General features: G+C 37.2%; 1 protein-coding gene across 1 annotated transcript; it reads right to left on the reverse strand.

Annotated features, from left to right (window-relative positions):
• Nucleotides 1-409: 409 nt before the first annotated feature.
• On the reverse strand, nucleotides 410-10,798 carry LOC111045636. Its single transcript, XM_039445394.1, has 2 exons — nucleotides 10,667-10,798; nucleotides 410-629 (listed from the first exon to the last, which is right to left on the reverse strand). The coding sequence occupies exons 1-2, from the start codon at nucleotides 10,796-10,798 to the stop codon at nucleotides 444-446; spliced, it is 318 nt and encodes a 105-aa protein (XP_039301328.1). The 3' UTR covers nucleotides 410-443.
• Nucleotides 10,799-11,812: the final 1,014 nt, after the last annotated feature.

The following is an 11,812-nucleotide window of genomic DNA, read 5'->3' on the forward strand; positions in this document are numbered from 1 at the left end:
GGAACAGTTTTGGGCTGTGCCTGTTGATCACACACCAAATTATTTTAAAAAATAATTGTGTATCGTTGAATCAATAAAAGAATAAAACTCTTAATCGAGTGAAAATACCTGTTCTCCTGCCTTTCAAACGACTCCATTACTGCGTTTATTCTTTCTTGCAAGCTCTGCTGTGAGACGAGCTTAGTTCTGCTAGTATGGCACCTGACATGCGTTTAACCATGTTTTTCACATAAAAAATAGGCCTGAACGGTACTGAGGCCCGGTTGCACAAAATCCTGTTAAAACTATTTTAACCGCGATTCAATTCCACGAGAACCAATCAGAGAAGCCTCCATTTTAAGGCAATCTTCTCTGAAGACTGTCTCTCACAGTGGTTCTCTATGATTGCTAATCTTTTCTCGATGATTTTATCAACTGTATTTAATTGACTGTGATTTTTCTACTTACATGGTCGGTGTTGTAGGTTTCATTGAATTGATACTTTTCAGCACCATTTTGCTTGGAACCAGTTGCAGTTGTTGGCGAATGGCGGCCGTTAAAGGGTGATTCAGAGCAAGTGCCTCCATTATGAATGAGCTGAGTGGAGCCACAGCTGCCTTTAATAAACTCACCACACATTCCAAACGCACCTAAACAGCACCATTAATACATTTCATTTCTATTACCTAGTTAAAAATCACTAAAATTAGTTATAAATCAGTAAAACTGTAACTTTAACCTTCTAGTCGTGACCCTTGGTCCTGAGGACCTAGACAAATTTTGTTATAATTGTAATTGGGCTGCAGTGCGCGTTACTGTCTACTGTGGTCAATGTAAATTCATGTCAGTAGCCAATCAAACTTGGCCACGTAGAGTGTTAGTGCTCTGTGACTTGTTTTCGTGAAATGTTGCTTCTGGGTCCTCAGCACCCAAGGGTCACGACTAACGTTACTTTTTTTTATTTCCTTCATATGTACATTTTCAAGCAATAGTGATTGAATTCAAGAAGTGAACATCTACGTTTTGGACAGAGACTTCAAAGAATGTACAAATCCACTTCTATAAACCATATTCAGAGAGGTTTGCTCAAGCGGTCACCCTTTCAACGGGAGTAGCAGACGCATGATTCTCAACTTATCTAAACGTTAGCTTATCAGTGCGACCACTGAGTCAAACCGCTCACAAATTTCTGTCGATAATTTCATTTAAATGATTAATTATGAGGTTCAATTCCGCAATTTAGCATCATATGCTAAGTGAGGTCAACGTTATGATGACAGTAGAGAAATATAAGAGTACAGCGTTGCTGATTCTCTGCCTTGCCACTGCCGTCTATAGAAGATAGTTGATACCGGTATATCTGATCTAATTTAACTGTTAATTCTTGTTTAAATAACCAGTTATATTCTATTCATCAAGAGAAATATTTTCAATGATTAAAAGAAAATTCTTTATAATTGATATTGAAAGTTTTGTCAATTAATTATATTTCTACATTGTTAGAAAACGATCTGGCAACGTTGTGGAGGTATAAATAGCGCTTTCTGCTTTGTCGAATGATAGGCAAGGATAGCAACACCAATGTTAATCAAATACTGTCATTATAACTATACACTATAGTCCCTATCCCAATTCTCGTAGTTGAGCTTATCAAGGGGAACGCGCCAACCAAGCTCCCCGTCAGCCGAGCTCCTTTAAAAACCACTTTCGAGGGGATTGGTTGTCGTCTACGGTCCCGAAAACCAGTAACCTCCTAACCAGTAGGGATTGGCTGTCGGGGAGACTCGTTGACGCCAGCGTGCAAGGGCTTGGTTGTCGTCAGAGCAGTAAAAGGGTGCACAAGGGGAGATAGGCTTTATAATCGATATAAGTAGCGAGCTCAACATAATCTCCATATGGTAGAAGATTGAAGAGAATCGGCAAAACTGGAAAGATCATGTTGAAAGGACGGAGAGCGACAGGATTCCCAGGGCAGTCATGTCGTATTCATGTGGTTGGGAGGAGAAGTGTGGGCGTATCCCGCAAAAGATGGATGTCATTGGCAGTTTCAAGTCGGAACAGGCAAATAGCCTAATCCTCGTAGGAAGACGACGACGACATCATTATAGTAGCTACAACCTAAATAATTCCCGAGACATACTTCTGTACTGAAGTTGTATCAAATTTAATGAAGTTTTCTGATTGGAGTGATGAGTAATGCAAACTCAAGAATGCATTACCATGGAGAGAAGATGACATAGTTGAGACGATACTGTATCATATTGTGTTGATACTGTATCATGCGTGGTGATACTGTTTCATTTTGTGGTGATATTGTATCATTCATGGTGATACCATAGAGAAAAGATAGCATAAGAAGATAAACCATGGTATTGGTAGTTTATGTTCCAAATTTCAAGCCGATTACTGTCGACTACTGTCTATTATTACTGTTTTGGCCGGTTGAGAGTGCAAGAACGGCACAGAATGAGAGATTACCAATCAAATAGTTTCATGAAAAAGAAGTAAGTAAACTATCAGGCTGGGGTTAACAGTGAAATTTAGAACATAAACGCTCTATACCATGGGATATCTTCTTACCATGGTATTGGTAGTTTATGTTCCAAATTTCAAGCCGATTACTGTCGACTACTGTCTATTATTACTGTTTTGGCCGGTTGAGAGTGCAAGAACGGCACAGAATGAGAGATTACCAATCAATAGTTTCATGAAAAAGAAGTAAGTAAACTATCAGGCTGGGGTTAACAGTGAAATTTAGAACATAAACGCTCTATACCATGGGATATCTTCTTATGCTATATTTTCTCTATGTCATTACTGAACAAACCATATTGAAAATTTGTTGTGCACAGGGCCTGTATTACAGGACTTATAAATTAAAATTTACAATCCTTTAAAATTATGTTTCATAAAAATAATTCTGCACTTGTAAAATCACCTGTATTACAGTTCCTTTATATGAAATAATGTTTTCATTAGCCAGTGAGCCTAATATAAGATCTGTGGAAAATCTATATATTATCAAATTTCTGACGATGGACAGATTGCATTTATGCAGGAAAATAAATTTGTTAATGATAAATAGTTGAGAAATTATAATAACTACTTAACTTACATAACTTATTATAACAGTTATGTTAGTAGTAATGTTTCAAAAAATGTTAATTATCAAAAATATTGTTAATAATTAAAATAATTAATTTTCTGAATATTTACAATAACACTTTACTGAGGAAAGCTTAATCTAAACCGTTCATTATATTGATAAGTTTCCTGCATAATTTTGTATGAAATTCTATCCTTGCAAAATTCTTGGCCTACGCATAATAACATAGTCATGTAGTTCACTAGAACTACTACCTTCATCCATTTTGACACGTTGCCTTTAGAACAAAATGTCACTTTTCAAGATTTTACCTACACTTGTATAAGTTTTAGGATGGTCTAAACAATGATAAAATATTCAACAACTTACAGATCCAGTAATACAGGAAGTTTCTTTTTACGAAACACGAAAATGATAATGTCTTGTATTATTTACTTCTACAGGCAAATGACTTGTAAATTGTTTTACAGGGAAAATTGTTTAAGAAACACAAACTTTTAATTTTCACCTGTAATACAGGAACTTTTCCTCTATTACAGGACTTGTAACTTTCATGAAAAAGGCCCCTGGGCCCTGTTTCATAATTGACCGAACGAAGTGAGGTCTAAGATTCAAGTCGACGGTTTGGCATTTCTCTTAATGTCTATATATTTATATGTTGCGCATTTACGGCGAAACGCGGTAATAGATTTTTATGAAATTTGACAGGTATGTTCCTTTTTAAACTGCGCGTCGACGTATATACAAGGTTTTTGGAAATTTTGCATTCCAAGGATGATATAAAAGGAAAAAGGAGCCTCCTTCATACGCCAATATTAGAGTAAAAATCGGACTATAGAATTATTCATCATAAATCAGCTGACAAGTGATTACACAGATGTGTGGAGAAGACAGTCTATTACTGTATTTGTATAAGGTCTATAGTTCCAAAGACATTAAAGAGGTATGCATCTTTAAGCTGGGGTTTACACCAAAGTTATTAACAAAATGGTTATAACTTAATCCTTATAGATTCTATTAGATCAGATACAGGTTGGCACGCCTGATGTGCTAGGTGAAACTGTGGTTAACGTCGGCTCTGAGTTAATTTTCAATTTCAAATAGTTTAAAGTTGAATTAGATGGTGTTTTTGCTATGAGTGAAACTACAAGTTGTGTTGTGTTGTAGATGCAAAATAATTACAAATACTTTTCATCTTATCTCTTTGTAGTGTGAAAAGTTTGTTACGACGGTGAGGTTAGGTTGGGTTTCTTGAGTGACTTATTGCTGCTGGGAAAAAGTTGGCGCCTATTTTGTCCCATCTGTGTATTGTGATAAGTACAGTTTTGTTATCGATTCATTGACTGACTGTGTAACGGTTTGGATTGCTACGAACATTTTTCACAACGGCGATAAAGGATAAGAGCTTATCAATTATAGTTATGGGAACGGTACAGTGTATATAGTAAGCTGAAGCATTTACGGAATCCTATTATCTCATCTCCTGTTTTTGTTATCTGTCGTTCGAGTGTCAGCTGTGTTATTGACACTTGTTGATTCCACCCATTTCGTAACTATAGACTGCAAACTTTCAAATGCAGATATGGATAATGAACGATTAATAAATAATATGAACTCAGAAATAAAATCATGTAAAACATCCAAGGGCAACCCAGCGATTCTGTATAAGGGATTCAAGTTCAGAAAGGCACCGTCAACTAGTAAGGGTGATGTTTGGCGATGTTTAGCAAAAGGGTGTTCTGTCTCACTCATAACAAACACGATTTGTCTATTGTGCGGGATGTTTCGGGGTCGCACTCGCATGACTCGGTGGAGGACAACGAAGATAATGTGTTACTGACTTCAGCACCAGACACACACGATCATTCCAAGCAGGCAGATCTTGAACGGGAGAACGAGCGATTGAGAGCTCGGATGGAAGTACTTGAGGAGCAGTGGAGCGCCGCTATAAATCGTTCAATGGAGCTGGACATCCGTCTCATGGAAATGTCATCGTCCGAGTCGCAAGTGCAGAAGAACGAGGAAAATGTTTCTCCAACGTCGCATGGCAGCGCCCTCATCGACCGATTAAGCGCCTTTCTCAGATCAGAGCTCCTTGCTGATGCTGATATAGATTGTTTTTGTAATTACCTTACTGAATCTTTCCCAGGCAATTACATAGTCTTACCGGCAGTTACAACAATGATTATTAACGATGAAGGGGCGGATTTATCGTTTCTGAATAGAATAGTTGATCAGAATAATGTTATTGTTTTTATCGTAAATGATAGTCTTCAAGCAGGATCTAATAACGGATGGTCAGGCTCACATTGGAGCATATTACTGTATGACAATGCCCAAAAACGTTTTTATAGTCTAGACTCAATGGGTAGTTATAATGATAGGATTTCCACAGCATTGATTGGAAAATTGAGCTCTATATTCAATACTAATGAACTGATTAAACTGCCCTGTATTCAACAAACTAACAATTTTGACTGTGGGATATTCGCTTTGTATTTCATAGAAGAGGTATTTAAATTTCGTAGAATAAATAGGACAAAATGTTTTAAGGAGAGCCTATTGGGAAATTCTCATTTTGATGCTTTTGGGTATAGATGGAGATTGCTTAGTAACGTATGTAAGTTTTTAAAACCCAAGTCAAATACTTATGTTAAGTCGCATGTATCATCACACAGATCAACGATTGATGTGGCTAATTGTTCCACTTCTGAGATTACCTCAAATCACGCAAATAATTATGAAATTGATCAGAGAAATCTGAGGGCGGATAGGAGAAAACGTACCAAGGAGTAGTGAAAATTTTTGGGAGTAGCCATGGCCGTGACATTGTTAATTGCTTTGAATCTGATTTCAAGCATTCAGTCAGTGGATTAGTTAAACCAGGGGCGAAATTCAATTCGATTGCAACTAACATCATGAGTGATAGTAAGGATCTCTCCAAAAGCGATCATGTAATTATTATGGGAGGGGCCAATGATGTATATTGCAATCAGTCTTCAGTCTTTCTAAAAGGTTTACTGCCTCTTCTTCTTGTGATGAATTTCACAAATGTCCTTGTTACCACCATACCTATCCGATATGATCTTCCTGACTGGTCCTGTGTGAACCGCGAGATACGAAAAATCAATGGTAAAATAAAAAGATTTTGTGACAAAATTAATCATGTACGAATTATTGATATCACTGACCTTGAGAGAGACAAGTTCACAAGGCATGGGCTGCATTTAAATAGAAAAGGGAAGATTGCAGTCGCAGAAAAAATAAAAAATGTTATTAACGGAACACATGATAATGACGCAGCCATAAGTTTAGGATTTCATAGCTTTATGGGAAACTAGATTACGGTCCTGCTTGTGGAAAGCAAGAAATTAAACGATTAGTTAGGCAGGACCAAAGAGCTCAATTAATAGAGAATAATATAAATAAAACAGTTAACATGAATTATAGGGATGATTATGCCATATCTTGTCAGACTGAAAAATATAATAATTCGGTCAGCTTTACAACTAATAGGCCTACGTATAACCTCTCTGATTTTCCAATTGGTAGTACCTGCAACAATCAATTTCGGTCTGAATCAGAGTCAGCTTCTCTGATGGTCAAGGTTGTCCACCAAAACATACGTTCGTTGAGCAATAAAATAGATAGATTGGAAATATTCATTGACTTGGAAAAACCAGACTTTCTCATACTGACTGAGCATGGCCTAAAAAATAATGAACTGGGTTGTATCAATATAGAGGATATGCATCTCATTGATTGTTATTGTAGAGTTAATAAGAGCATGGGTGGTGTTGCAATTTTTCACAAAATAATCTGCAATAAACAGCTCCGAAATATTTCTGAACTAAATGTGAGTGATCTCTGTGAGGAGGGTTGCATCGAACTAGCATGTTGTAAATTCAATATAAATAAGGCACCATACGTGCTCCTAGGTGTTTATCGGCCTCCTAATGGTAACATACATTCGTTTTTTAACAATTTTATAAATGTTTTAGAATATCTGTCGATCAATATTGGAACTAAATTAATATGTGCAGGAGATTTTAATGTTGATTTTTTGGTTGACTCTTTACAACGTAGAACTTTTTTGAATATTTTGGATCAATTCAATTTGGAATATAACGTCAGAGTTCCCACTAGGATAACAGTAACCAGTAAAACGGCTATAGATAATATAATCACCAGCTCTACATTAATGCATAAGAATATTAACGTCATAGATTCTTGGCTTTCTGATCATACAGCCCAGTCCATTGAATTGCATCTAACAAAGGTTTTCGTATGGGCCAACCAAAGAATGTTACACGCACCACCTTCCGTAATTGTAGTGTTCATAATCTGGCCAATTTGAGAGCGGTTTTGTCTGGAATAAATTGGAATTTCATTACCGAAGAGAAGGACACAAACAGAAAATACGGGTTATTCCATTGCACCTTCCTCCACTACTACAATATTCATTGCCCTGTCATGACCAAAGCTCTACCCTCAGTTAGGAAGTCGCGTAGTGCTCATTGGATAACACAAGAAATTAAGCAAATTAGACTATTGCTTAAATTTGCAACGGGAAATGCGCATTCTATTCCCAATTTCAATTTATCCCTCATTAAAAACATAAAAATGTATTACGATCAGTTAGTAATTGAAGCTAAAAAACGTTACTATGGAGATATGATAAAAAACTCATCAAATAAATCTAGAACAAGTTGGAATTTAATTAATCAATTTAGAGGTAAATGTACTGGAAAGAAAATTGAATCTTTAGCGCTTGATATTGAGAACGTACTTATGACTAACCAAGAGGAAATTGCAGCTGAATTCAATAGCTTCTTTGCGACTACTGCTCAAAGAATAAATAAGAAAATGAAAAAAACACAACACTTATCTAATAGTACTCCTGATAGCGTTCCTAGCTCCCATATTTTGCCGCCTGATCATTTTATTCTAACACCTACAAATGAAGAGGAAATCTCACGCATAATCAATAACTTCAAGCCAAAAAGTAGCACAGGACATGATGACATCCCGTTGAAGGTATTAAAGATCTGTTGTGAGGCGATTGCCCAGCCGCTTGTTTGCATTATCAACTCCATGTTCGAGAGCGGAGTATTTCCCAAAATTTTGAAGATTGCCAAAGTACTTCCACTTTTCAAAGAGGGCAGCAAACATGACATTAACAATTATAGACCTATTTCGTTATTGACAGCTTTTTCAAAGATTTTTGAAACGGTGATTCTTACTAGACTGGTGACTTATCTCTCTGAACATAATCTAATTTCACCAAACCAGCATGGATTTGTAAAGAACAGGTCAACTAGTACAGCCCTCATCGAGGTTTTTGAAGCTATAATAAAAGATATCGAAGGTGGCAACTACACTTCTGGAGTAATGCTCGACCTCTCTAAAGCTTTCGAGTGTGTAGATCATCAGTTGCTTTTGGAAAAATTAACTAGGCTTGGTTTAAGAGGAAAAGTGCATGATTTAATAAGATCTTACCTTTCTGATCGGTATCAGTATGTTACAATTCATGGTAGTGACGGACAAACAGCTTCAAACCTAATCAGAATAACATCAGGTGTACCACAGGGATCTATTCTGGGACCACTTCTCTTTATACTGTACATAGATGACATCTGTTCACTTGTTCCTCTTAATAAACTTACCTTATACGCGGATGACACATCTTTAATTTTTTCACACAAAAACTTGAATGAGATGGAGATTAATTGTAACTTGATATGCAATAGAGTCGTTCAATTTTTCAACTCACTTTCCCTCACAGTTAACTCAAAGAAGAGTAGTATCATGACTTCAGCCGAAGACATAACGCTTTTGAACCTCAGTTGTACATAGGGAACGATGTTATTAGCAATACAGAGTATGTAAAATTACTTGGTTTAAAGTTTGATTCAAAACTTGCATGGGATGAGCATGTTAATTTTATTATCGACAAGGTCAGTAAAGGCTTATTTGTTATCAGAAACATTGTGAGACTTGTTCCAATGTCAGTTTCAAGAATGGTATATTTTTCACTGTTCTATTCACATGTGGCTTATGGCATAGAGTTGTGGGGAAGCACTGCAGAGTTACACTTTTTAAAAATATTTAGACTACAAAAAAGAGCAATCCGCTACTTGGCAGGGCTGAAGTCCAATGATTCTTGTAAACAGGCTTTTGTTGACTTAAATATACTTACACTACCATCAATTTATATATTCAAACTGTTAATTTTCACTCACAAGCACTTATCTGATCTAAATAAAATTGCTGATATCCACACTTATAACACCAGAGGGAGGAATAAACTGTCTTTGAGACAACACCGACTGCATCTGTACGAAAAAATGCCCTCTTATATTGGAGCTAAATTGTTTAACAACTTACCTACCGAGCTGCAGTCCTTGTCTGATATAAAAATTTTTAAGAGTAAAGTGTATAAATTCCTGGTTTCACAAGCCTACTACAGTGTGAAGGATTTCAGTGATAGAAGGTAGCATAGTTTGTAGGTAGGCCTACTCTAGTCTTCCATGTGTGTTTTTTATTGTGTATTTATTATTGTTACTTATTAAGACCTGACGTTATTCAACTGTATATTATAAAGTGTACTGTGTTGAATAAAAAGATTATCTTATCTTATCTTATCTTATCTTATCTTATCTTATCTTATCTTATCTTATCTTATCTTATCTTATCTTATCTTATCTTATCTTATCTTATCTTATCTTATCTTATCTTATCTTATCTTATCTTATCTTATCTTATCTTATCTTATCTTATCTTATCTTATCTTATCTTATCTTATCTTATCTTATCTTATCAAGGCAACTCCATAAGTTGCCTTGCCTTCAAACCCCATGCCTTCATGGATCTGCCCCATTAGGGCAGTTTCGGAGGGACAAAAAGAAAAACCCAAGAGACCAGAGATGGGTGAATCTCCAGCAACAAAATTTGTGACCCACATTTAATGTGGGTCAAGAGGCTGACCAGGTGCCCTAGAGGCAATTTGGCGACCCCTCCTTCAGCGGAAGGACCTACAAAAAAGCCAGGAGTGGAACTCACGTAGGTCACGAGTTTGTGGGTGGAGAGGCCAAAACTCACCACTGCTCAAAGAAGGGCGGCCATTCAGGCCAGGCAACACTTCTTGGGAGAGGTGAGGCTTTCGACCTGCAGAGTTTTGAAGGGGCAAAAAGAAAAACCCAAGAGACCAGAGATGGGTGAAACTCCAGGCACAAATGTGGATCAAGAGGCTGCGTCAAGGGTGGCCGGGCGCTCTAGAGGCAGCTTAGCCACCCTTCCTCAGTGGAAGGACCTTCGACGAAGGCCAGGAGTGGAACTCACGTAGGCGCGAGGACTAATCAGTCTGAAGAGACTGCCAAGCATATCACACTGGATTGCGACAAGCAACCAGGTGATGAATGGGATGTTAGCATAGGGGAAAACTCTGGTTCTTGTAAAGGACACAGGTATTGATTTGCCTAACTAACTACTACTTGGGAACACAATAAACTTCGGTTGACGTGTGGGGTTATTTGAACTTTGGATCCTTGAATCCGTCCCTTCAAAAATCAATCATCATACCTGTTTAAAAATTTCAGTCCTGCTTCCACATATTGGTCGAGTCGCTGGCCCAGCCTGGTAAGCTTGGCTGCGTTGGTCCATGGCTGCGTCCACACTGCGTGCCCAATCAATGCCAGCGGTAGCCAGCGACATATCATGATAGAAATTGAAAATATCAACTGGAATGAATACGATAAAAATCAATAACAAAATATCACAAAACTGATTAATAGTAGCATTAGGCCTATAGCAAGTCAATCACTCAGAAAAAACAGCAAATGAGACAACAAAGCAGGAAACAGAACGCATTAGTAGAGAAGTGTGGATGAGTGGTTTGTCAGCACTGGCCTTCGTTGGGCTGGCCTCCGCTCGTAAAAAATCGGAGCGATAGCCAAAGAAGGCCAGCGCTGGCAAACCAGCCATCCACACATTGGCCGACGCTGGCCCACGTTGGGCCATATGTAGGTGCGGCATAATAATATAACATTGAATCAATCAATCATCAGAACAGATAATCATGTTGGCACCTGCTTCCAGGAGTGGCATTGGACAGACAGACTGAGCTGGAATACCAATAATACATCATTATGTCATAAACCATAAGTGTGGCGGACCCAAACCCACTATATTGTCTCCACCTGGACATCAGAAATAAATAGATGAGAACAAAATATGAAATTAAAACATAATAAAAAATAGAAACGAATACAAATGAAAATAGAATATGAAACAAAAATAAATACGAGGAATAATAATAGAGTAAGAAAAAAATATTTGAAACAAGAAAGAGGATTAATTGACTATTAATTTTAAAAATTTACTTGCGAAAGCTGAACTAACTACACTCACTAGAGTTTGTAATGTCTGATAAATGTCCCTTGAAGTTTTAAATTTTTTTTATAGTCAACTTTTATCCACGAATTAAATAGTAAACAAAATGGAAGAGTGGAAAAGCGTTATTATATTGAGGGACTTTTTGCATGTTTAGGGTGTGTGCACACAGAGAGAGGTCAGCGGTCTGCGCGGTATAGGAGGTTTATATCCATATCCTCTCAAGAACGCTGCAACTTGAAACATCAGGCGTTCTTGGTGAAATGAAATAAAATGAAGATACACTTCAGGAGGCAGAATTACGACTTTTAGCACTTTCCTTTACTACTCACCTCG

The sequence above is a fragment of the Nilaparvata lugens genome, unplaced genomic scaffold (assembly GCF_014356525.2).
Source record: "Nilaparvata lugens isolate BPH unplaced genomic scaffold, ASM1435652v1 scaffold6816, whole genome shotgun sequence".
NCBI lineage: Eukaryota > Metazoa > Arthropoda > Insecta > Hemiptera > Delphacidae > Nilaparvata > Nilaparvata lugens.